The 25,375-nt window shown below is 48.5% G+C and overlaps 10 protein-coding genes across 10 annotated transcripts; 4 read left to right on the top strand and 6 right to left on the bottom strand.

Annotated features, from left to right (window-relative positions):
- Nucleotides 1-190: 190 nt before the first annotated feature.
- FMAN_03093 (putative Altered inheritance of mitochondria protein 31, mitochondrial) lies at nt 191-977 on the top strand (the record flags this gene model as incomplete). Its single annotated transcript, XM_041831867.1, has 3 exons — nt 191-249; nt 307-377; nt 433-977. 3 exons carry the CDS (start codon nt 191-193, stop codon nt 975-977), a joined length of 675 nt encoding a protein of 224 aa, XP_041682387.1.
- Nucleotides 978-1,263: 286 nt separating this feature from the next.
- FMAN_03094 (putative Restriction of telomere capping protein 5) lies at nt 1,264-3,166 on the bottom strand (the record flags this gene model as incomplete). The annotated part of the gene is made up of 2 exons (XM_041831868.1): nt 1,264-3,024; nt 3,101-3,166. The coding sequence occupies 2 exons, from the start codon at nt 3,164-3,166 to the stop codon at nt 1,264-1,266; spliced, it is 1,827 nt and encodes a 608-aa protein (XP_041682388.1).
- Nucleotides 3,167-3,737: 571 nt separating this feature from the next.
- On the bottom strand, nt 3,738-7,634 carry FMAN_03095 (uncharacterized protein; the record flags this gene model as incomplete). Its single annotated transcript, XM_041831869.1, has 2 exons — nt 3,738-4,117; nt 4,178-7,634. 2 exons carry the CDS (start codon nt 7,632-7,634, stop codon nt 3,738-3,740), a joined length of 3,837 nt encoding a protein of 1,278 aa, XP_041682389.1.
- A 1,512-nt stretch (nt 7,635-9,146) lies between these two features.
- Nucleotides 9,147-11,459, bottom strand: FMAN_03096 (uncharacterized protein; the record flags this gene model as incomplete). The annotated part of the gene is made up of 2 exons (XM_041831870.1): nt 9,147-11,139; nt 11,197-11,459. 2 exons carry the CDS (start codon nt 11,457-11,459, stop codon nt 9,147-9,149), a joined length of 2,256 nt encoding a protein of 751 aa, XP_041682390.1.
- Nucleotides 11,460-12,420: 961 nt separating this feature from the next.
- Nucleotides 12,421-13,859, top strand: FMAN_03097 (uncharacterized protein; the record flags this gene model as incomplete). The annotated part of the gene is made up of 6 exons (XM_041831871.1): nt 12,421-12,530; nt 12,586-12,659; nt 12,715-12,912; nt 12,963-12,970; nt 13,017-13,716; nt 13,771-13,859. The coding sequence occupies 6 exons, from the start codon at nt 12,421-12,423 to the stop codon at nt 13,857-13,859; spliced, it is 1,179 nt and encodes a 392-aa protein (XP_041682391.1).
- Nucleotides 13,860-15,517: 1,658 nt separating this feature from the next.
- Nucleotides 15,518-17,347, top strand: FMAN_03098 (putative NMT1-N-myristoyltransferase; the record flags this gene model as incomplete). Its single annotated transcript, XM_041831872.1, has 3 exons — nt 15,518-16,239; nt 16,310-16,892; nt 16,946-17,347. 3 exons carry the CDS (start codon nt 15,518-15,520, stop codon nt 17,345-17,347), a joined length of 1,707 nt encoding a protein of 568 aa, XP_041682392.1.
- A 987-nt stretch (nt 17,348-18,334) lies between these two features.
- On the top strand, nt 18,335-19,561 carry FMAN_03099 (uncharacterized protein; the record flags this gene model as incomplete). The annotated part of the gene is made up of 2 exons (XM_041831873.1): nt 18,335-18,547; nt 18,677-19,561. 2 exons carry the CDS (start codon nt 18,335-18,337, stop codon nt 19,559-19,561), a joined length of 1,098 nt encoding a protein of 365 aa, XP_041682393.1.
- Nucleotides 19,562-20,115: 554 nt separating this feature from the next.
- Nucleotides 20,116-21,157, bottom strand: FMAN_03100 (uncharacterized protein; the record flags this gene model as incomplete). The annotated part of the gene is made up of 4 exons (XM_041831874.1): nt 20,116-20,355; nt 20,405-20,692; nt 20,744-20,939; nt 21,033-21,157. 4 exons carry the CDS (start codon nt 21,155-21,157, stop codon nt 20,116-20,118), a joined length of 849 nt encoding a protein of 282 aa, XP_041682394.1.
- A 666-nt stretch (nt 21,158-21,823) lies between these two features.
- Nucleotides 21,824-22,831, bottom strand: FMAN_03101 (uncharacterized protein; the record flags this gene model as incomplete). Its single annotated transcript, XM_041831876.1, has 2 exons — nt 21,824-22,409; nt 22,461-22,831. 2 exons carry the CDS (start codon nt 22,829-22,831, stop codon nt 21,824-21,826), a joined length of 957 nt encoding a protein of 318 aa, XP_041682395.1.
- A 694-nt stretch (nt 22,832-23,525) lies between these two features.
- Nucleotides 23,526-24,757, bottom strand: FMAN_03102 (uncharacterized protein; the record flags this gene model as incomplete). Its single annotated transcript, XM_041831877.1, has 2 exons — nt 23,526-24,063; nt 24,120-24,757. 2 exons carry the CDS (start codon nt 24,755-24,757, stop codon nt 23,526-23,528), a joined length of 1,176 nt encoding a protein of 391 aa, XP_041682396.1.
- Between the last annotated feature and the right edge of the window lie 618 nt (nt 24,758-25,375).

Consider the following 25,375-nt stretch of genomic DNA (forward strand, 5'->3'; position numbering starts at 1 on the left):
ATCGATTGGAAGGATGCTGCTTGCCCGGACTCGACCGGGGGGCGTTGGACAAGGTACGTACCTTGGTTACTTGCGAAAAGTGATGATGCTTGTACAGATCCATCCAATGTGATCGTAAATCCTCAGCCCACTTCCTCACGAATTCAACTTCACCTCCATTCTGCACCAGCAATTGGGCTTAAAAAACACAATGGCTGATGCTCCCCCCTCCCTCCCGGGCCCTATGCCCTCGTCCTTTGACGGCGACCAGTATGCTTCAATTCCAGCTTGCTATACCGTGCACTCCCCGCTCATGCGATAATCCAGGGAACTTCAGAATGAAAGACCAATGCAAAAGGTCCTCCGCAAGATTAAGGAGGAGCCATTGATTCCCCTCGGTACAGAAAACATCTCGGAACTATTGCCGCACGGGACAGCTTCTAATAGCTATAGGAATGGGTCTGACCACCCTCGCCTTTATCAATGCCTACCGAGCCCTCCGTCGTGGCGATTCAAAACAGGCGAACCGCATGTTCCGAGCCCGAGTTGCAGCACAGGGTTTCACCGTTTTCGCCATGCTTGCCGGCAGCATGTATTACCAGAAAGACCGCGAGAAGAGCAAGGAGCTCCGCCAGCTCCAGGAGCAGAAGGATGCTGAAGAGAAGCGACAAAAGTGGATTCGTGAGCTTGAGGCCCGAGACGAGGAGGAAAAGGCCATGCGTGCGAGACTCGAGAAGAAGAGACAACAGGTCCAGGCCCAGCGGGCTGGGGAGGCCAACGTAACTACAGAATCGCAACCCGAAGGCACCGAGGCTTCCAGTAATGGAGGTATTCTGAGCCGCATTGGCTTGTGGCCACAGGGCAGTAAGGAAGAGAAGAAGGATGATGACAAAGCCGCCGTAGAAGCTGTCGAGGACGAGACCAGCGCAAAGAAGAAGAAGAATCCCAAGAGTTCTCTGGGCGATCTTGGCGAAATTATCTCAAAGAGGAAGGACTGAGAACAAAGAATGTACATTAGGAGCAATTGGTCATGATGGAGGTTTGTATAAAAGTTTCGCATGCTAATTTGTGGCAGAAAGATATTGTGTACGATAGACAACGGGCGGTACCTTCGAGTGCAGCGTGGCTCTACTCCCAAACTACTAAGGCAAATGTTAAGGATTCTTTATGGTTGTTGAGCTTGAGGACTGCGAAGTTTCAAGACAGGCAGTTGTTAAACCAATGTGCTATCCAGGTTCTAAGAATATGCATTGCCTGGTAATGCTTAAATCCTGGGGAGTTGCTTCATGTCATAGATCCTCCACTTCGGTTTCCTCCAATTAACCCCGCCATCTCAAGCAATGCCCGGTCAGCCTCGATATCGCCATTTCCGAGATTGATCTTGCGGCGAGCTTCAGCCTCTCGCTCCTCCCAGGCCCATTTCTCGGCTTGGGCTTGTGCTTCTTTATCACCGCCACAGCCCCAAACTTCGAGACTCTCGATCTGGAATCGGTCCTGGAAATCATACTTTCTCACCACACTCGAGTGAAATGCACCTCCTCGAGATGTAAAATCGTGGTTGAAGACTGCAAACTCGAACGAGTCGTCAAGTAATAATGATACAGGGCCTAAACGTAACATGTCGGCCTTTCTGTGAGCTTGAGATGGGTGTGGATGAGGGCAACCGAACGACATCATGGGATGGTGCGCTGGTGCTTTTGTGAAAGTGACATAGTCCTTGTTAATAGTTGATGCCGGAAAGACATCGTGAATTGGTTCAAGTTGAAATAGAGTTGTCTCTGAATCGCCGAAGCATTCCCGGTGGGTGTGTTTCCAGGGTTCACGAACGTAGACACCAAAAGTGAGCCGATCCGATTTGCTACCATGAGGGAACCGCTTCGGGGGCAAGGATGCCGCGAAACTGCTTTCCTGACCACCCTCCGGCTCATCTCCCAGCCGTGTTCCGCTCACCAAGAGCAGTGTTGGAGCTTGCCAGTTGAAAACCTTCGTCTGGAAACTTCCCATGGAGAAGCCGGCATCATTGCCCGAGTATAGGAGCCTCACTCGCCGAAAGAGATCTGTTCCAGGGAGGAAAAATGAGATCTGGGACAATGTGTTCTGATTAAGTATCTCGCCCGTGTCGGTCAAAAGAGGCTGTGCTACTTTTTGAGATGAAGTAGTAGCGGGGGTATCATTTTGATGTTTGGAGAAATCTAGATTTTGCGAGAAAAGGAAGCGCTCAAAGAGACCATTGAATCCACGAAAAAGATGAGGGCAAATCACAGGGATGATGGTTCTGAAGTGGTTGTACTTGATGCCAGTTGAGGTTTCGGCATTAACGAAGGAGGCAAGAATGCTTTCAGCGGCGCCACGGAGGCCCTCGAGTTCTTGTCCAACAACACGGCTTGAATACATCGAGAGGCTTTCCTGAGGATCAAGCGGGGCGGCAAGGAGAAGCAGCATGATAAGTTTTCGGAAATTGTCAGTTGGGATCGTTGCGCCATGAAAGACTGGCGCATGGCCCTGGTCCACGGCATCCTTGATGTCAAGCAATTCAAAAGCTGTCAATACGAGGTCGTCGTCCTCACCGTCTTCATCTTCGTCGCCAGCTGCATCAACCGCAAAACCAGCCATACGGGACGTGGCTTTCTCTTTATCGTCTTTGGACTCGACGTGTGCGACATGTGACGTGTCTGGATGGGCTCCTGCTTCTGACATTTTACGATCAAAGACAGCCAAGCTCTTGAACAGTAGCTTGGTCCTATCTGAAGAGCCCCGCGCCAATACGGTTCGGTAGCGCTCAGTCATGATGACGACCACCATAATCATCCGCTGAAACTCCAGGACTACAGGTGCATCTTGAAGAAATGGAAAAGCACCGATATAGGATACCATTTGGAAAATAACTGGAGAGGTGCCGAGAATGTCTGGTATTTCCAGGTAACGGGCGATAGTATCCTCTTTCAGGTATTTAACAGAGTCATGTTGATCCGCAAGGCTCTTGAAAACATCTCTGAGTGAGTATAGTTCAAGAGAGGTGAAACATTTCTTCATAAACTTCTCCGTCTATGAGCTCGTGTTAGCGGTATTTCAGAATTGGCTCTGGTGACGTATGATAGATGGATGGACAGGAGGAGCTCACAAGTTGTTGGGTTAGCTCTTCATGCGACCGCCGCTGCGGATGCTCATCCGAAAGATTCTGACCCATTTTGCAAAGGCCACTGCGTTTGCATCCCTCTGATACTGACAATCAATGATGACGATATGAAAAATGTGAAGTTGAGAGTGTCCAAGCTAAGTTAAGGTAGACGACTTCATGACATTCCAGACACTGAGTGAGGTGAGGTGAGGTGAGGTAAGGTAGGTGAATTGCATTGCTGACACGCAAGGTACGTACACGCACACTTAGGTACGTAATGATTCGCTCCTTCCCCTGGTCTGTCGCTCATCCTCGTCCAATTAGATCCAATTTAATGTGCCAAGCAATGACGGTGTCTTGAAATGATCGACTTGATTGACACGTGAAATCGGCGGCATCGTTGGGCCCGGACTTTTATGGCTTCTATCACGCAATTTGAAGCTATTCCCAGAAACCAAGATGCCAATGCAACTGAATCAGGTCTCGAAACAGATATACTTGTATTCATTATCCAAGGCAGGGGTGTCTAGATACCGACTTGGGTTCAGTAAAAATCCCCGCAAACAAAACTAATCGAGTAGCTTTGCTTCTCGTATGTCAATCTGAACAACTCCGACTTGAGTACCCCTTCATACCGTTCTCAGTTTCCTTCTTTCTCCTTCTTAGGGCCCCAGGCGTCCTCAAGCTCGCTGACGAACTCATCGCACCATCCGTTCTCTTTTGTCTTTTCAAGCTTGTCCTTCATTTTCTGCTCAGCCTCGGTGAGCTTCTTTCCATCGGTGCCCTTACTCTGGAGATCATCACCTGGTTGGCCCGCCTTGTCCAGGGCCGACCCGAGAAGTTTGCTTATAACTTCAGAGTGCTTGATATCGTCCTTTCCTTGCTCTGCGTTCTTCATCCTCTTGACCCCCCAATACTTCGTGACCTTGTCCAAGAGTCTGCCCTTCAGCTCCTTGGCCTCCAAAAACTCATCCCTGGTGAATTCGTCGAAGTCGAGGCTCTTGGCGATTTCCAGGCGCACTTCCTTCTTGATAGATTCTAGCTTCAGTTCTTCATTCTTTGGCTTGGGGGATTCCTTACCAACAAGCTTGAGAAGTTCTTGGTATTGAGGAGTACCGACACTCTTGGAGACAGCCTCGTTGAGTTTCTCGAGGAGATCAGTGTTCGGCTTAGATGCGTTGATGAACTCACGGGCGAGTGACTGGTCTAGCCCAAGCCTTCTCGCCAGGGCCTGGCGCTCGTATTTGTCCAACTTAAGCACACGTTCCAGTTCCTTCTCGGTAAGCTGGTGTACAGATCGCTTCCGTATCTTGCCTTTCCTCGCTTTATTATTTCCCTTGACTGTCAGATGCTTCAGCGACTTGACAACATCTTCATATTTAGGGTCTAATTGAACTCGGATCCACTCCTCGTTCAGTCGCTCCAGATTTTCACCTGTAAACTTTTTGGTCTTGATGAACCATTTTGCCAGGTCTTTAGGCATTCCAATCTTCTTGGCTACTTCACGGCGATGCAATTTAGGCATTTTCGCTAACACCGCTAGCTGCTGTTCAGTGAGCCTTTGCGGCTCCTCGGCCTCGACCTTCTCCTTGGGCTTGGGCTTGGCCTCCTTCTCCCTCTCGTCCTCAATATTCTCGTCCTGACCCTTAGATCGCTTGGACTTGATGTTGAAATCTTGAAGGATCTTCTTATATTTAGGATCCTTGTGAATACGGGCATACTCCCAGTTGATTTTGTGAATCATCGCTTGGTCGAGCTTTCCACAATCTACAAACTCATCTGTGAGTTTCGCGGGAAGATCGAGTTTCTCTGCCAAGAAGCGGCGTAGGATTGGATCCATGGCTTCGATCTTCTTCAGCATCTCATTGGGGATCTTGGGCGGCGGTGGGTCTGGGGCTGCTCGCTTCCCATTAGACTTGAGCTTCTCGAGGATCTTGTTGTATTTGGGGTTCTTCGCAATACGTTCATACTCCTTCTCAAGTTTCCTGATAAGACCGGGAGATAGCTTTCCGCCTTTTATAAACTCTTTCTTGAGTTCTGGGCTAAAATCAAGTTGGTCTGCAGCTAAGGTACGCATCAGAGGAGGCATAGCCTCGATCTTTGCGAGCATCTCTGGAGTGAGCACAGAATCAGATCTCTTTCTGTTGCGAAACTTGCGTTCTGTGTTGAGGTACTTGATGAAAGGTGCGTATTTGGGGTCGTCGACGATGCGAGCATACATGACGTTGAGCTTGGTAATCAGCTTGGGGGTGCAATCCTTAAACTCGCCGAACTCCTTTCTGGTCTGCGAATCAAGAGGCAGGCCCATTGCTATTCTCTTTCGGTCCTGCGGCGAAAGGGCTTCTAGGTTGAGGATTTGAGTGGTGTTGAGCTTGGGTACAGGGTTACTTGATCTTTTGGTGTGAGTTTCAAGACGAGACTGGTGATCTTTGTATGCCCTCGTTTCATCTTCGCGGTCCTTATGATATCCGGACTTTGTGTAGTAATCGATGGGCTTACGATCCATCTTCACTCTTTGATAAAATGGACCACGCTCGTTATCATCGTCGTGCTTGTGCTTAGATTGCTCCTCAAATTGGTATTTCGGTTTGTTGTAAGGGTAGTAGTCCTCTGATTTCTTAGAGTCCCCATGGTGCCCAGCCTCTTGATGGTTATGGTGAGGCTCGGGCCTCTTAGGATGCTCATTATCCTTGTCATGATGATGATAATGATGGTGATGATCTGGCTTCTCATTATGAGGGGTTGGCTTGTGCTGCGAGACGCGATCCTTGGTCACTTTGATATAATTCTTCTCATCGTCATGTTTATCGTTGATTTTCTTCTCGTACTGGGAAATAGGCTCATTATGTGAGTATTGACCCTTCTTCGAGTCCTCATGGTCATGATCATAGGCGTTCTGCTTTTTGTCGTGATGTGAGTCCACCTCCTCATGGTTATAGCCAGGCTCATAGTGAGAGGAACTGTCTTGGCTCAACTTGACATGCTTCTTGTTGTCATCATGCTTGTACTCGGCATGCTCTTTGAATGGATAGAAAGGCCTCTTATGAGAATGGTGCTTCTTCTCGGACTCATGGTGCGAGTCATGATCGTCTTTGGATGGGTGAGTCTTCTTGGGGTGGTGTTTAGGGGCCTCCTTCTTGGCAAGAAGGTCGGCGAGGGATTCGATGATTTTTCGCAGTGCATAATTCTTCTCCTTCTCTTTAATCTTCTCCTTCTCTGCTTGATCAGACTTCTCGCGTCCATTCTTGGGCTTATCGCCATGGTGAGTGTTCTGGTTGTCGGGGTAGCGATTGTCGTGAGGGCTAGGGCTGCCCTTATCAGAGTAAACGTGAGAAGGATAAGACTTGTACTGATGGGATGGCTTTTTGGAGGAGCCATGACTGCCATTTTCCTTTTTTAAGAGCGGGCCGATCAGCTCGAGAATCTTCTTGGTAACTTGTACAACAGGCTTGGGGCGGCGCCCTTGAGTCTGATTGCGGCCTTTGCTTGACTGGGGATACTTCTTCTCACTTCCAAAGTGACCCTTGTCGTGACCATCATAGTTCTTAGACTCAACATGCTTATGGTGAGACTTGGGGAGGGAATGGTGCTCCTTTGTTGGCTCCTTGTGTTTCTGCTTGCCATCATGCTTATACTTGTGATCCTTCGTTTCATGAGTCGACTCCTCCGAGCTCACATGAAAGATTTTGATAAGTTCTACGTCGCCATGGCCATGCTCCTTGTCGGAATTATGATAAATCTTGTAGGTTGGAGCATGAATGTTGATGTCGATATCGCGCTTGACATCCATTCCATTTCGATGAATAAACTTGTACATTTTGCCATACTTCGAGTTGGTCTGTTCCTTCTTGTCTTCCTTGACCTGTTTCTCTTCATTCCTGTGCTTGTTGTAGCGCTTGGGGGTCTCCAGCACAACGTTTTCGAAAGGTAATTTCTGCTTGGTTTCATTTTCAATCTTCTCCACGGCATGCTCTAGCGATTTCGACTTGTCGTCGGACTTGGGAGTCTCCGACACATGATCTTTGAGCCGTGGGAATTCCTCCTCGTGCTTCTTCTTGGCCTTCTTGAACTCTTCTGTGGGGAAGATGAGCTTGGGTTTCTCCTTTTTATTCTTATTCTTATCCTCATCCTTGTCGTCATCTTCTTCATCTTCTTCATCATGTTGCTTCTTCTTGAAGTCATGGGAGTGATGTTCCTTGTGATCATCATCATAAGTGTTATGCTTCTCCTTTGCTTTTTGAGGGTGGTTAGCATGTCCTTCCTTGTCATCGTCATCGTCATCATCATCGGTGTCGTCGTCGTCGTCGTCGTCGTCATGCTTCTTCTCTTCATGATGATGCTTGTGGTCCTTGACCCCAAAGTATCGGTGTGAAGTGATCTTGGTGATTTTTTCATATCCGTGAAACTTTTTCTCTTCGGGCTCGGCATCATTGTGCTTGTGTTGTGTCAATGACTTCTTCATATCATCATTGGGGAGGACCAATGCCAAGCCCATCGATGCCTGGAGGGCAACGAGGATGGTGTCGGCCAATTTCATGATCAACGACTCTTAGGCAAATATTATGTGGCCAAGGTAGACTAAAGATGATATAGAGGGTCGCGACCTAACTTATGTTTCAAGCTTAGAAGAAAAAACAAGTGGTAATGATAGGGAAAGGAGCATCCTACTTATACTTACAGAGGAACCAGATATTCCTCGTGATCTACCTTGGGTAAACTTCCTGTCCCCTCTTTCTCTAGCATTATTGCCATCATAGATAGCTATTAGCATGGCTGGGCGTAAATTGAGACTCGTCTGGATACAAGTGAGAAACGCCTCCTGCCGCTCATACACATATGGCTGAGGACGCCGAAACCTATAAACCGAGGGGGGGTTCGACATCGTACGGTGTCTCCTCATTGTGTAAGTTCATCAGGCTATATCGATGACTTCTACTGTCACAGCTTTCCTAAACATAGTTTGGCAAATAGTAAAGGGCACTGCATGGTTGTTGATTGTATGCCTGGTTTTGCTTGGCCAGGGAATCACGACAACAAGTATCAATTTTCTTTCTACCGAGAAACCTATGACTATGGTGAGGTCCAAACTATCTGTTCGATACGCTTGGCAGAGGCAACAGGTCAGAGGTAAGCCTATGGATGCACCTTTTCGGTCTCGGAACTATCAAGCTCTAAGTTCAACGTCATCCACAAGTCAATTGTGTGATTTTGATGTTGTGATTCAAGGGAATAAATATCATCATCATCGACATAATCAAAAGGGGATACAAGGCTTAAGACAGGCAACATACGCGTCTGGTAACCATAACGTCAAACTCGTGACACTTACATTCACAACAATTGTGAAATCACAGTTCATGACGCTGCCGAAACCTAATTTCCCATGATGGTGATGCCCCTCCGCAGGCTCATGAGTTTTGTTACTACCTACCTAGGTAGGTTAACATTCAGGCTGGCAGAGAGAATGCTGTGCTCCTCCATCCTCGAACCTATATGAATCGGACGACTCTCCAGAAAAGGCGCGACATGTCCTCAACTAAATTGCCACATGTCACCACAAAAAGCCACACTACAACTGTATTAACTTCAAGCCTTGAATCCTGTCCCCTCGTTCTATCTAGGAGAAAGAATAGCTAGAATCTCAATTATGCTTCCGCTGGCAACTTCAACGCCTCTATAGAGGAGCCCAAAGGGTCATCCACACACACATCATGGATGATACGCAGAAACTTGGTAATTGCCTCGGAGAGACCATGAGGGGTACGGAACGGTACTTGAAAATCAGTGGGCAGGTACAAATCCCGATGATGACAATTCGCCGGACAGTCTCAAGAGATTTAGAATCCGCCGACAAATCTTTCTCTGCTTTGGGTCAAGATAATCTAGGTAACTTATATGCAAGTAGCGCCTATCCATCCCACGAATGATGTTCCTGTCAACACTCCTAACTTCGCCATAATAAAATGCCAAACTCCATTGTAAGCGCACCAAATTGAGAAACAGTTTGTGCAACTCGTAGTAAAACAGGTTTTGAGAACTCAAGACATGCTTAGGCCTCCTTGTCCTTTGCAGAAACTTGACTGATCAAGCGCTGGTACTTAGCTTCAGCCTCCTGCTCAGCATATCGAGCTGGCTTTGACAGCCGTCCTTCTACTGGTGGAGTCTCAGAATTGTCTTTCGACGTCCAAAGAACGCCAACCTTTGCGGCGGGCTTCGGCTCTATTACCGAGTCAGGTTTTGGTGTCGAGCCGTTTGTCCTGGGTTCCTCCGAGGCCGTGCCGTCTTTCTCTCCGTCTGAACTGGCTTTCGGGAGCCTCATTGCCAGGAGAACATATTCGGCGCGGGTCATATGATCCATGACATCGTCCATATAGCGCCTGACCTCATCTTGGGGAGCGACCACTCGTGCGAGATTCTCCAGATGGCGTCCAGATGGTGTGAAGAGTCGTATTGTGACGGGTTGGTAGTAGTCTAGCTTTGGGTCGCCTCCATATTCAGATGTGCTTCCCTTGCGAACAATAAGAAATGAAGCCACAACTTGCTGGCCAGTCGCAGTTGGTAGAAATTCCAAAATACTGAACTTAGGGAAAAGATATCGGTCACCGTTTCCAAAATCGAAAACAACAGCAGTAATGTCTGGTTTGGGCACAGGTGGTGGCCCCTTTGATCTGAGAGCCTGTGAGTTAGGTGGAGGTCCATTATGGAGTGCCTTTTGTTGTCCATTCGGCATGCCGTTCGGGGTTTGCTGGCGGATTTGTACAGGAGTAGGTGAAGCTTTCGGAGCGGTCTTCATATCACGATGAAGCCGATCTAAGATTTCCTTGAGATCTGTAGCATCAGTAAAACCGGGTCGGTTTTCTGCAATCCTTCGAATCATATCCCGTGTCCTCTGGTCCTCTAGAGCAGTCTTGACCAATAGAACAACAAGCGGATCACTACCTTGTGGTGGCCGCAGCTCGGATGACTTCTGGTTGGGGTTAGAGGCCAAGACAATATCAAGAATAGCCCTGACTTCTGTAGCAAAATATTGCACTGTACGGCCATCGACAAGAAGACGATCTGCCGATGGCCCTTGCTGTCCTCCTCTACTTCGATATTCGGCATTCAGTTGATCTATAATCTTCTGAAAGTGAGCTAATTCCCCCTCCTTTGCTTGCCCCACGGCCACTCTTTTCATGAGATCCCGCAGCTCTGCATCTCCTGAAGCTTTCTGTGCCAATAGAGCAATCACGGGATCGTTCGCCGACGGTTTCGCAGCAGGGGCAGCACCTGAAGCAGGGACACCTGGAGCTGAGCCAGGGATTGGAGCAGGAGCAGGTTTGGCGAGGCCACTCGCAGGCGGATGAGAATTTGGAGGCGGTCGGGGTGCTGGAGACATTGAAGGAGCTGCTATCGGCCTAGTGGGTGCTGCTGGTGGTACGGTTGGCCCTGAAGCTGACATATGTGCCACTGGTGCGGAAATATTGGGAGACGCTTGTGAGATTGATGGTGTTGGAGATGGTGCTACAGGCCCTCCAACTTGTGGTCTCGGCTGCAAGCTTGGACTCGGGGATGGTGTCGTAGTGTTCACCGGGGCTATCGTCGAAGTAGCAATCTGACCTTGAGAGGTCTTAGGAAGCGTTTGAGATGATTGATCTGGACTTTGAGCTGGACCCTGTGATGGACTTTGTGGTATAGATTTCGCTGGCACCGCCCTATTCTGTGTCGGGGGGCCAGCTGCCGGTGCTGGAGGCGCGAGTGGTGGAGGCATTGAACCATTTGGAGGACCATACTGAAGGATAGGACGGTGCTGTGGTTGCTGCTGTGGTACGGGCTGAGTTTTCGGTTTCGGATCCTTCACCACGTACATCGTGGCTTCGATTATATGAGGCTCAATCGTGATCGTTACGGTGCCCACCTTTGACATGGTATCCTTGGGCGGGTTTTTAGGATCTTCATTGAGAACACCTTTGCGCTTATGGGGTTTCGTCCAATACTTTGCAAATAAGCCTTCGCTGATCCATTTGTGACGAGATCGGAAGAGTGATTCGGCAAGTACACCACTTTAGGGACGCGTCAGTCAGTATCTCCATCTCGTGGGTCAGTTCAGCATGCCATACCTTTCACCAACCGACTGATACTCCTTTGACGACAGTTCTTCTGGCTGCGCGACTTCTACCGTTGGGAGAGGTTTACCAGCTTGAATCGATTTGGGCAACGGCGGCGGGGGAGGTTCTTCAGGTTCCGGAGCTGGCTCTGGCTCTGGAGCTGGCGGGGGAGCAGCAGGCGTCGCAGATCGCTCTCGAGGTGTAACATTGCGCTTTTTGGCAGCATTTTCGCCTCGAGCGGCAGCCCGCGCGGGCAGCTTGCGCTTTCGCTCCATGAACTAGCTTGCACAGTAGGCAAACTACAGAGAGCGCAAAAGGATTACACTGCGGGACTGGAGCCAATCATTATATGAGGGCCATGCAAGGCGCGTCTTGCAGCAAAATGAACGTGTAAAGCTGAGTAATCGATCGTTTTCGCGAGCAATAAGAAGTCGAAGAAGCGAAGGTGAGGTTGGGTCACGAGGGAATGTTGAGAGAATATGGAGTCTGGAGGTGGGAGATGGAAGATGGGAATGGAGGCTCCCATTGGAAAAGAGAAAGTGGTAGCAGCCCAGCATTCAGTAGCAACAGCCACCTACTACGGACAGCAATCCGAGGCTCAGTGGTGCAGGTCCAACACGGGCACCTTCATGATGGAGCATGGAGTGTAGATCCAGGGTTCTGATTGGGCAGGTTCAGTGCTCCAGCGCCTAGGTTTAAAAAAGAAGCTGGGGCTCAGCAGGGACCTTACAGGCCCGGGCCTATTTGGAAGCGCCGTGAGAGTGTCGGGGTCGTCTATTAGTTAGGTTTATCGATAGAAACCAGTCGGCTGGAGAAATCACTCCTATTGAACCTATTGGCCGATGATAGTGCACAAGCTTCGTCATCTACATCTTCCTTTAGCAGTCACAATCAGAATTAGCCTCAACTGAGGCAAGGTGAGATGTAGTCATTTCGCGGCTCTTTCTTCCCAGCAGATTAGGTGGGGCCACAGCCGCATCAGACGCGCCTCAGGTACATTGAATGCAGGCGTAGTCTTCCCCACGTGAGAAGTCCCGGTGGTGATCACTGGTGTTTAGCGCGGGCAATGGAAGCAACGTCCTGTCTGGTTCGACCTCAGGCCTTCATGGGCTCTGCCTTGTAATTAGCAGGTGAGCGTATTATTCGCCTCGGCCAAGTCAGCGTTGCATTTTCAGAATCTCTCATAGATATCTTTCTTTTACTCTGATTTGTTCTTTGATCCACCAACGGGAAATTATGTCTTATCTTCATCCCGCTGTCAAGGCTGTGGTTATAGCCGTCGCAGCGCCACTGGGCCTCTACTGCGTTTTCTTGGGACTGGGAATGACACCGTTCTTTCAGAGGCAGTATGTTTGGCCCGTATATCATTGCGAAGTGAATCGATTTTGACTCTCTAATCAGGTTTCTATATGCGCACAAGTTCAATACCTTGTTATGGAGTAATGTCAACCAACCAGAACGATGGGGTTTCGCTCGTATGTCTAAACTCTGAGATTCTGTATTCATAAGACTCATATAATGCTCGTATAGGGAACCAAGTAACTCCGTTCTCACTCAAGACGCCTGACGGCGAATCAATTTACGCTTGGCATATCCTCCCACTCCCTCTATATCTACAGAATGAAGCCAAGATCGAATCCCAAGAGCCGGGTTTCTCGGCAGACTTCACCAAGACCGAGTCATTTCGTCTACTAAAGGAGGATCCAGAATCTCGGTTGGTGCTATATTGTAAGTTGAATCTGGGGTTCTCATCTTATTGGTACTTACTCATATCTCAGTTCACGGTGTAAGTGGTGACCGCCATTTTCTAACTGATGCAACTGACCTTACAGAACGCTGGTCATATCGCGCAAGCTATTCGACCTCTCAGCTATCATTCTCTGACTGATACTTCCTCTTATCATGTTATCGCCATCGACTACCGAGGATTTGGTCATTCTACGGGCACACCTTCAGAGACTGGAGTAATTCAAGATGCTGCAACACTCGTTGACTGGGCTACCAACGTGGCAGGGATTCCACCAAGTCGCATTGTCCTGCTCGGACAGAGTTTAGGTACTGCTGTAGTCAGTGCCGTCGCTGAAAGGTATGCCCTTCAGGGCGTCGAATTTGCAGGCATTACCATAGTCGCTGGCTTCAGCGATCTTGCAAATCTCCTGTTGGGTTATCGAATCGTGGGTATCTTCCCCGTACTTGCTCCCTTCCGCATGTGGCCTTCTCTTGTTCGCTTCATTCACCGATTCGTTGTCGACAAGTGGCATTCAGACAGACGGCTCGCCAACGTAGTCCGCCATACGAAGACTAGACTCAGGCTTAATTTGATTCATGCAAAGAATGATAAAGACATTCCTTGGACGGAAGACAATAAGTTGTTCAGGGCTGCTGCCCAGGAGACTCTGGGGATTATGGATGACAAGGACTTCGAGACTTGGAAAGAAGAGCGCACCATCCGCAAGGGCAAGGATGCATTTGTGACCACTTGGACTGCTGAACCCAACATGATTATCCGCCAAGAGCTTTTTCCATATGGTGGTAAGTGCATATATGTTCAATACTGTTGGGATTGAATGCTGATAAGTGACTCAGGCCACAACGATATCATGGGCTACGCGCCTGTCGCGCTGGCCATCATGAGGGCATTTGATCTTCATGGAACGACCTACAGTGATGAATAGACTGGTTCGACACTTCCATCAGGATAGTTGTTCGGCATCTAATAAATAGCATCTTCATGTCTGGCCTATTGAGTTGCAATGCGAACTCATACATGATTTCTTAGTAATTACTCTGCACAGTTCGATAAGCGACGTGGGTTTACTTTGCTACTTTCTAGATCTAACTTTGAAGTTTTCATATTTCTAAGTATATGGTCCTAGGACTATATACTACTCCTCTCGAACCTAGGAGCACTTAAAGGCGTCGCGGGTTTTTGTCGGCCCTAGAGTATAGATTTCCATGAAAGACATGTAAATCCGTAAGATCGTTAATAAATAGTCTTATAGGCGATACTTTCCGTCACTGAATGCTCATAATGATTTAATATTATAAATAGCCATCGGAGAGCTCCTCATTACTGACCTCCGCATCCACTCGGCGAACATATTTGCTTTGTTTAGAAGACAGGTTATGGCTAATTCAGACTGTCCCCATTCCCCATTACTTGAGACAACTCCCCATCAGATACTAATTGAGCTCACTGCTCATCAGACCTGCCGCCTTCGCTTCAGCTTCAGCTATACCATAGTGGAAAGAGCTGGTAGAGACAATCCCTTGCATATGCCGCCGCTATGTTTCCTCAAAAGCCATGGCCCTGGGGAGCATGAAAATATCAGACCTTGACATAGGGTATCAAAATAAACTTACTAAAAGGTATCCTAAACTTATCCTAAATTTATTATAGGTTACCTCAGTCTTTTTATCACTTCAACTCAAGGTCCTGGGTTTTATTTCCTCCCCTAGCCTACCATTTAACGTGCCTCCATGAGTTGTAGTGATCACAAAATCCTTGGATTACCGAACTTGAAAAGTGTCAGTCAGCCTGGCAGACTCATATCCGAAGCAAAGAACGTACGTTATTGCTGCAAGCGAGACACGAATCGAGGCATCTTGCATTACATCATTCAGTGAAGTAATCACACTGTACCTGTGAGCAGCGGGATTGTGCTCATTATCGGATAGTTCTCTGGGCCATTTGATGGGTTCTGCAGCATCGAGAACCTACTATAGTTTTCTGTATCCTTCTTTCCTTTCTTTCGAGTAAATGAAAGTCATTCAACTCTTTAGTATTCTACACTATAAACAGTAGGACCCCTATTGCCCTATAGCTGGCCAGCCAACATAACAGTGTCCAATATCAGACACGGTTCATCTGCCTGGATGACGCAACTCCTAACTTTTTAAAGCAGTATAAATACCAGCTAAACAGTTCCCATCCGCTAGGTCGACCTATCCACGTCGTTGCACTCTTCATTGTTCTATCACAAATCCAAAGCACGTTGTCAATCTGACCAAGTACTGATCAGACTCTCCGGGCCCATACCTTGTTCACTTGTGCGATTCCTTTGAACCAGTTTCAATATATGAGAAAAGCCAAACACGACATTACGGGGCGAGTATTAATCTTGCAACTCGAGGCACCTCCTGTGGTTGTCCATGTATAACTATTATAGTACTTATTAAAGCCGTTTAACCCCACCTAGCGTTAGCAGTGGAGGGCAGACACATGCTACTTACCCCACCAAAGAGCTCCTTTCGATTAAACTCCCCACCCCACGTAACATTACCTAGGTAGTTAGCATCGACAACACCTACATCAAAAGGTCTATCTCGAATCATGTCCGAGGAGTCCAAGCCAGTTGAGCCCGTCGTCGACGAGACGAACGCCGAGCTCAAAGGCAAGGCCATTGCTCACGCCGACGCCGAAGCTGAAGCCGACGACAACGATGCCGCCGAATCTGGATCCGAGGAGGAGCATGAGGAGCAGCACGCTACTGAAGGTTCCGGCGACAAGAAGAAGAAAAAGAAGAAGAAGTCGAAGCGAGCGAAGGTCAAGGAGGCCCTGACCGGCTCAAAGTCCGCGCCGACCGATTCCGATTTCCACAAGGCCCTCGATGGCCTCACTCCTCAACAGATCAAGGAGTTCCTCGCCCTCAACCCAGCCCTCTCCCAAGAGGTGAATAAGGCCTCCAAGAGCGATGATCCTTCCGGCTCTCAGGCTGCCGACATGCTCAAAAAAATGTCACTACAAGATATCATGACTGGTCTTGCCGCGGGCGGAAAGAATGCCAAAGATATGGGATCGTATAAGTTCTGGCAGACGCAGCCTGTACCCAAGTTTGGAGAGGATGCGACTTTGAAGGAGGGTCCCTTACGCATTCAGAAGGTCGAGGAGGTCGACAAGGAGCCCGCCCCTCTAATTCCCGGCTTTGAATGGGTTACGATGGATTTGACCAATGACGAGGAGATCAAGGAAGTTTACGAGCTGTTGAACAAGCACTACGTCGAGGACGATGAGGCTATGTTCCGCTTCAACTATTCTCCCTCTATTCTTCGATGGTAAGTTGTCAGATTGCTAGGCCAATACACGAGCTGGCTTTTCCAAACCAATACCCGCTGACACGCGCAGGGCCATGATGCCTCCTGGTTGGAAGAAGGAATACCACGTTGGTGTCCGCGCAACCCAATCCCGTCTTCTCGTAGCTTTTATCTCGGCCATTCCCGTTCACCTCCGTGTCCGAGAGAACGTTGTTACCTGCTCGGAGGTCAACTTTCTTGCCATCCACAAGAAGCTCCGAGGCAAGCGTCTTACACCAGTACTCATTAAGGAGATTACCAGACGCAGCAACCTCAACGAGATCTGGCAAGGACTCTACACAGCTGGTGTCGTCCTTCCCAAACCCGTCAGCACATGCAGATACTTTCATCGCGCTATCAATTGGCAAAAGCTTTACGAGTGTGGCTTCAGTCCTCTCCCCGCAAACAGCAAGCCTCAGTATCAGGTTCGCAAGTATGCGCTACCAGACGATACTAGCACTAAGGGTCTGCGACCGCTGGAAGAGAAGGACCTTGATGCTGTTATGGACTTGTATAAGCGATATAATGCGCGCTTTGATATGACGCCAGAGTTCAGCCGCGAGGAAGCTCATCACTGGTTTGTCCCCAAGGTTGGACCCAACGACCAGCAGGTTGTGTGGACATACGTTGTCGAGGTAAGTTATCATAAGAACAAGGTTCAGAGAATATGCACTAATAAACTAAAAAGGACGAAAACAAGAAGATCACTGACTTCTTCTCTTTCTTCTGCATCGAGTCGACTGCTATTGGAAACGCTAAGCACAACGTTATCAAGGTTGCTTATATGTTCTATTACGGTACAGACGTCGCGCTACAGGACAAGTTTGACAAGGCTGCTCTCAAGAAGCGCCTTAACGAGCTTGTTCACGATGCCCTTATTATCTCCAAGCGCCACAAGTTCGATGTGTTCAACGCATTGACGCTGATGGATAATGCGCTGTTCCTGGAGCAGCAGAAATTCGGAGCCGGTGATGGCCAACTTCATTATTACCTGTTCAACTATCGTGTTAACCCAATTGCTGGTGGTGTCGATCGCAAGAACCAGCTTGACGAGGAAAATCTGAGTGGTATCGGACTTGTGATGCCTTGAGGTGGATGTGGAAGAGTTGTTAATTTACGATGCATATATAAGTGAACAATGAATAAATGAACGACCAGACACCAGAAAGGAGTTCAATCTGAAAAGGAACAAAGCAAGAAACAATAAAAAAGATATTAAGGAGTGGCTTAGAAAGAATACAAGTCTTGATTGGCGTGTATTCGATCATGAATTAGCTGTCTGAGATTCATTGACTGCCTGTTGGAGTTGTGCAGTCAATTGGCGATGGTTGAATGGTAGGTGACTCATGGGTATATTAAACTCTCTATAACTAGCTGACTTGGTCTCTAATTCGTAGGGTTTGCGGCATCGCTCTCACTTCCATCGAGGCTGGAATGTAACTAAAGATGCCATGTTCGGATTCTTCACGTGGCGTGCCTAGGCCCATGGCGATCAAGCAACTGTAGGTACTAATGTAGGTAGCGCCGAGGCATGATGCAGCGATCCATGTCGCCTTGAATCGCTCACTCACTTGCTCTCTCTCACCCTGGCAAGTTGCAAGTTGAGTTGTGGCAAGGTATTCCGAATACTACCTACTTCTACCTCTCCACAATTCACAGCCAAGTCTCCTACAACGTATTTGCTTTTTTTATATGTCCATTACTCTTCATTCGCTCAAACCTGTGTATTTCCTCCGTGCTCACTACACTCTCCTACTCGCGTAGTCCGGGAGTGACGTACGGGGTCTTTTTGTCAACTGCAACTTGAGATACTACCTTACTTTACTTGACTCTACTTATCAAACCTCAGCACAAGACTTTCCTTGAGACTCGAAGGGTGCACAAACGTGTTTGCGCAAGAAAGAGCCCTGACCAGGTTTATTATAAGAGCAAACAAACGCCAAATATCGATTATGGCGTCTGACTTGTGAGTCCTCGACCAACAAAACAAACCCGTTTCATCATAGTCGTTCCAGTCTTTTTGTTCCCTATCTTTTCCATTCTTTCTTTTTCGTCTGCTTCTTTTCATTCGCTCCTCATGTGTGGATTCAAGGCTCACTTACACGCGATACGTCCTCGCAGGCAACGCACGTTTCCCTCTGCCGAGGAGACGCTCAGGCACCCAGCCTATCCAGGCACACTCTGGGCCCTAGAACCTCACTCTCACGGCAAGGTCTCTGTCGCTGAGGGTCGCGGTGGTCCAGTCGGCATTGCGTGGGAGATTCATGGTCAGGGACCCGTCAAGCTTGTGGTACGTTTCTTCCGTTAAAATTCCCTTAATCTCTCCGTCCGCGTGTTACTCTTTCGTACTGTCTGTATCGTGTTTGCTTCAGATTTGGTCATATTCTGAGAGGGGAGGTTGACTGCTGACTGCATGTAGCTTATTATGGGATTGGCAGGAGTCAAGACATCATGGCAGCGTCAAACAAAGTACTTCGGCCATGATCGAGCCGACAAGTACTCGGTTCTCATTATCGATAATCGTGGGATGGGCGGCAGCGACAAGCCCGTGGGTGTCTATTCTACCAGCGGCATGGCACTCGATGCCATCGAGGTCATCGACCATGTTGGCTGGAAGGCTGAGCGGGATATCAACCTCGTTGGTATCTCCATGGGTGGCATGATTGCACAAGAAATTGCCATTCGTATTCCCAAGCGTCTGCAGTCGCTTTCCCTCATCTGCACATCAGGCAAGGTCCAGAACACAAAGGGACTGTGGGAAACTGTCTCAGACACCATGGGTATGATCATCCCCAAGTCCATGGAGCGCAGTATTGTCGACACCGCTCTCCGGCTCTTCACACCCGAGTGGCTCGTCGCACCAGATGATGATATACTACCTGAGCCAGGCGTCACCGCACGATGCAGCCCACCACCGCCAGAGGGTGGTCCAACATACGGCCTCTTCGAGACCAACTTTCAGCGTTTCCAGGCTCAGGAACTCACCAAGAAAACAAATCCCGAGCTGTACACCACCAAAATGCTCATGTGTCAACTTGCGGCGGCAGCTTTGCACAACAAGACGGATGACCAGCTACGGGAAATAGCAGACGGTGTCGGCTCTGAGCGCATCATGATTATGCATGGAAAGCGTGACAACATGATCAGCTTTCCAAATGGCGAACGGCTCATCAAAGTGCTGAAACCAGGCTCTGTACACATTGTGGACGATATGGGACACGCACCCATCATAGAGAAGACACAATGGTTCAACAGTGTCTTGGAGGAACAGCTGAGTATGTGGACCAAGCCGAAGGAGGAATAAGTGTTGAGAGGTAATTGTTTTCCAGTATATGAGTAAGCGATGGATACTGAATATTGCGATAAGCATGGAACGTTGTAAGAGAACAGGCAGGACAGGCAGGACAGGCAGAGGACTAGTAAGCACTGATTATTGACTGGTAGTTACACGGATGAATCGTTCGAGGTACATGTCTCAGTCCAGGGATCACAAAATCATGGCACGTATTCGCTTATTGGGATGTAGCAATTATTGAAAAGTCACCAAATCCGACTCCATTTCCAGTGTCTATCATAATGTACATCCGTTTTGCATGCCTATAATTTGGCATCATTTCAACTCTTGGGAAAAGTTACTCGTCCTTGAACCTCTTGATTGATGGACTTTTGATGTTACAGAAATTCCCATCATGGAACATCCATTGTATGTATATCGATACCCGCAATCGGGCAATAGCTGTTCTTTTAGTAAGAGATCAGTCTTCCCCTGTCTTCTACCAACATCGACTTGCGATGTATGGTTTCGAGCTTTAGCCCTTCTATCATGCCAAGCAGTCACTTTCGAATGTTGCAACCAGATTACCTCTCCCCAGCGAGACGTCGACTCTGGACCTCGCTCAGAGCCTTGGTTCCACTCAGAAGCGACACTACGCCAAGGACAATGGCGATAGGCAAGGTCTTGAAGAGGTTCCATTGGGCGTAGTAGAGGAACAGCGTGCCCTCAATGCCGACAATGGAGCCAAAGAAGACAGCGTGAGATATGGGTGCAGCCTTGAGGGCCTTGGGCAAATGGTTGACGTTGGCACCAAGGAAGAGCCACTACATCCTTGTTAGTCCGTGAATGTGTGATGGCAGAATTCACACGTACCCCGAGGAAGAGAGCAGGAACGCTAGCCACGATAGCGAGCACAAAGACAAGAGTGACAACCACGGGAGGACTCGAGTCGCCGACCTTGAAGATGTGGTCGATCTCGGCTCGGGGGCCATATCGAACAGGAGCCTCATACTGAGGTGAAGGAGCATTGGAGTCGAGTTGGACTTCGATATCGAAGACGGGGGAAATAAGGGGGTTGGAGGAGCCGAAAGATCCCAGGACAAGGTTGGCTTTAATGGGTTCGTCGGAGAGGAGTAGTTGAATAGGGAGATCCTTTTGTGACTGTGATTATTGTTAGTCGTGGAATTGACTCAAGTTTGATTGATTGCGCACAATCTCGGCTTCGCCCTTTCCAGAGGCCTTCATCTTGAGAGGAAACGGGGCCTCGAGGCCAGTTGACTCGGTAAGGACAAGGAATGCCTGGTGAGGTCGATTTGGCTCGCCAGCTTCGGTTGTGGTCAACGAGACCTTGATGGTATCTGTCTTGCCTAGGACAAGAGACTTCTTGGTAGGCTTCTGATCGCTAAATCTATATTGATCAGACTAGTCAGTGGACATTCTCTCGCACTCAATCGCTCATGATAACATCATCATGGCATGTCTAGAGGGACAGCTAGCTTACTTGGCAGTAACGCCCTGGGCTCTCTTGGAGCCGACAGTGACGGAGCCATCGGTGAAACTCCAAGACGAGGCAGCTCTAGCCACGCTCGTTAGGAGGATTAGGGACGATGCGATTGAGAAGCGCATGATTTTGACGTTATCGCAGGTCGATTCGGTCGGTTCTGGAGTTGAGGCCAAGTGGATGAGACAGGACAGCTCAAGATGGATGGTGCACCGTAGCTTGCATTACGTGGTGGCAGTGGAGAGCTTTGATTGGTCAAAGCTCCAACTTTGGTGGGGACTCGAAGAGAGCTCCTGGCTTCAGGGTAGGTCAATGCGATATCTATCACTTGAAGGAACAAATCCATTTCATGGTGATCACCGATTAATTCTGTAAACCTCTGCTTGTATGGCTAATCCTAGTAATGCAATATCCCAAGTATGTAATGAGACTTCTGACATTGAACCGGTGTGTCAAAATCAACTGGTCCAACGGCATACTTCGATACATTAAATCTGTTGAGTGTATTCATCGCACAGAGGGGTTTGGAAAACTGAGCATTAGACACTTGCAATGACATTGAGACCCATCATCCATCATTTATCACGCCAAGAAACTCCTGGTTCTATACAGAAAAGGTTCTGCACGGAGATATGAGACTTGATCGATACAAAGCATATTTGCGTATTACCATAACCGAACGAAAGTATTTCAAAGTTTTCTTTGCAAGACAATCTCATATAATCTCTTAAAAGTGGAACAATCATTTCTATCATAAACATATAAATTAATGACTGCTGGTATATCATCCTCTACTCGCTCTTAATCTCAGTCTGGAAGCCCTTAATAGCTTCTCTCTCTTCCGTCGTCAAATCAATGCCAAAATACTCCTTCAACGCCTCCACTCTCTCATCCTCTGTCCTCAACTCTTTCAGAACCTTTGTCTTACCTCCAGGGTTCTCCTTAACCACATCATTAACCAGCATTCGTTTCCCGTAAATTTCTTCACCCGTTGGTGACGTTTTGCTCTCTCTTAGAAGGAACTTGACAATCAAAACCGTCGTTGTCTGGAAACTGCGTGGGCTTGTGCCCGTGTAGCAGTTGCTGATCTCGAAATCGGCCGGTAGCCATTCAACTGAGTGACTGAAAGCATAGAAGCTGGTCCAAGGCTGGTCGCGGGAGTTGCGGCATTGGTAGATCCAGAGACGACGCCCGGATGTGAGCTCTGTTTGGCCGGGAATGAAGTCCTTTATAAGACGAGCATCTTGTGTTCCCATGTTAACCCACTCGGCGCCCTCGACCAAGGGCATGGGCTGTGTTGGGCCGTCGCCGCCAAATGAAGCATCCATAACCCAGCGAGAATTATCAGGTAGAGTTACAACGTTGACAATGTGAACCCTAGGAGCAGTTAGTGAACGATACTGATGACAGGATTGCATTCAATCTTGCCAGCCAACAAAATCACCGTGAGGAACACCGTCCTTTCGCAGACGAACTCGCACGCCTACGGGATATACTTGGAAACCAAGAGCTCTCAGCATGTAGCAGAAGAAGAGGTTAATCTCCATGCAGTAACCCCCCCTTCCGCGCCCATCCCCCACGATCTTTTGGTAGAGAGCTTGAGGCTCGAGAGTGATATTGCGATGCGACGAGTAATGCAGCGTCAAGTTATCATATGGGACTGTTGCGATCATGTGCTGATGCAGCACTTTGAGAAAGGCATGGTCCAGAATAGGCTCATTGCCCACGTAGAATTCTTGAGGGACTTGAAGATACTTGAGAAACCCAGCAACTTGGGCTTCAGAATAGATGGCTGACATGGTGAGGTGTAAGATGAGTTTGATTTACAACAACTACTGAAGAACAGCGCCTGTGGAAGAAGCAGGGAGAGCAACCACTTAAATAGAAGACCTCCACTGCTAGCAGACTTATAAATGAGTCAAGAGGGCGCCAGAAAAACCGACGTCAGCTTGAACTACAAATATGATCGATACCCTTACCTTACCTTACTCGTATGTCGCGCAAAACCAAAAACAAAACTGCCAATAACCCGCTGGAAGTTGGCGGTAGCGTATCATCTCTCCAGACTCCATAAAAACTGTCCGGGGCTTAAACTTGGAGACGCCCTCCTTTCACAGGCGCAGTCAGGGTCCAAGATAGAATCGGCCAATCAGGAAAATTTGGCGTCTACTTCGGGAGTTATTGCTAGTCTGATGTTGGTGCAAATCCCTAATAAATGCCTCTCCTTCTCGGTCCGTCTTACACGGTACCCACGGGAAATATGAGCGTTTTCAGGGTTCCTTTGATACGGCAGAAAGGCCATGAAGACCCCGATGAACAAGAAGAGCAATAGGTTCAGATGTTTGCTAGTCAACTAAAAATTCCTTTACTCCATGTTGGCAAAATAGACCGTTCATTACATGATTCTTTTCATGTCATCGCGCCTACAACGCCAAGCCCAAAATAACCCACCGGCATTTCTCTAAATGATGCAGATATGTACGTTCGTATCGTCTAAAGCTCCGTCCTCCGGCTCGACGTAGTTGTCGCAGCCGCACCATTCCTCTTCGCTTTAGTTCCCGCCAACTTGGGCATGAAGTCCTGGATACCCATCCAGTCCACCACGAACGCAGTGGTGATCCTCGCCCAGTCACGCACGGTTGGAAGATCGAGGTGCTCACCATCGTCTGTGATCTCGTGCCACACATCGGGGAATGGCGATGGAATGAGATGCAAGATGTCGACGCCGCGCTGCATGAAGGGTCGGTGATCATCGTCAATATAGCTGCGAGTGAATCGATTGGCTGTTTTGTTGCCATCTGGAAGGAAAGGGAATCTTGGCTTGGTCTCGAGGACATTGAGTTGTCGCATTCGCTTCTCAAGACCTGCCATGGCTCGGTATGCCCAGTGGGTTGTAAGGAAGTAAGAAGGAATAGTAGGATCCGCAGATCCTAAAAGATCGAGAAGAACAAACAGACTGATAGAGTCCAGAGGAGTCCTGTAAGTTGCTGTAGATCCATGGAACTGATATTCCCATTCCTCAGCAAGTGATCTTGACACCAAGTCAGTCAACCGTTTGCCTTGTATTTAACTCCATATTCAACATACCTGGCCCCATAAAGCGAGTCCTCCTCCGTCCAATGCTTGAACGCCTCTTCGCCATCTAGAAAGATGATCTGGATTCCCTGAGTCTCTTCAAGCCCATCATCCGCAGATCCATCCTTCTGCATCTTGGCCCATTTCGCAGTGAGCGCATCCTCAATGCTCCTCGCGACGTGCATCAACATGGCACATGGCGCTGCGCTGTCGATTGCGCCAATGAATCCTTCAGGCTCATATTTGCTATCGTAGTGCGCAACCAGCGTAAGTCGACTGACGTCTCCGTTCTGCGCCCAAGGGGGGTCTCTTCGAAAGATGAGGTTTGAGAATGGGATTTGCTTGTTTCCGTGCACAGGTGTCTTTGAAGTGGAATTCTGTATTTCGAGTTTCCATTCGGGGAGATTTTCCCTGAAGAACTCGACAAAGTGTTTCTGAGCACGCCGTTGACCCTCGGTGCCAGGCACACGAGGAATCAGAATAGGAGCAAGAAGCTTGCCATCCTTGATATCAAAGTCGTCGCCGGGCGAAGGAATGTTCTCGAGGGTTTCATCTGAAAGTGTCATGGACTCGGCGACCGTCGATAGAAGCAGGCAGACAAAGACGAGAAGCTTTGAAAGGAATGACAGTTGCGATAGCGGTCGAGGCATTGTCGAAGATTCAGCCAGGTATGGGAAGACACCAATAAATACTACTCTAAACCAACAAGAAGCGGGTTTTGGTTCGGGTTATCGTGGGGCGCAAAACTAGCTCATTCCGTCTGGAGGATCAGAACAATCGTATGAAAATGCGCAAAAGTTCAGCTGTGGCAGTGAGCGTGGACGTTGCGAACAAAGACAGAGTAGAATCAAGCAAACAAGTGCTTCGTGTCAGGAGTTAAACCTCTCTCGCCAGCCCATCCATGCAAGGGAGGAGGATAAGGCCAGGTACGACAAGAACAGATGTGGGGAGGAAAATAGTAGTAGGTAGGTAGGTACTTCACCCAGGCCCAGAACCACAGGCGAATCTTGGTACCTTGACTCAACACTCCGGCCACAATCCCATATGCGTGTGGCCACAAGCAGAGGTCAAAGCTCACATTATTCTCCGTTGATTCTTTGGTTTTCTCTATAACAATACTAAGCCTCAACCCATTATGTGTTATGTGTTTTATGAAATGGATCTGGACTTCATGTTGGTCCTTCAGCAGCTATGAACGATATTGGTCCGAAGCCCCTGTTAGCTCTCGGCGAAAGACGCCTTTCTGATGTGCACAACAGGCGCGGGGG

This window comes from Fusarium mangiferae (genome assembly GCF_900044065.1).
Source record: "Fusarium mangiferae strain MRC7560 genome assembly, contig: FMAN_scaffold006, whole genome shotgun sequence".
In the NCBI taxonomy this organism is placed as follows: Eukaryota; Fungi; Ascomycota; class Sordariomycetes; order Hypocreales; family Nectriaceae; genus Fusarium; species Fusarium mangiferae.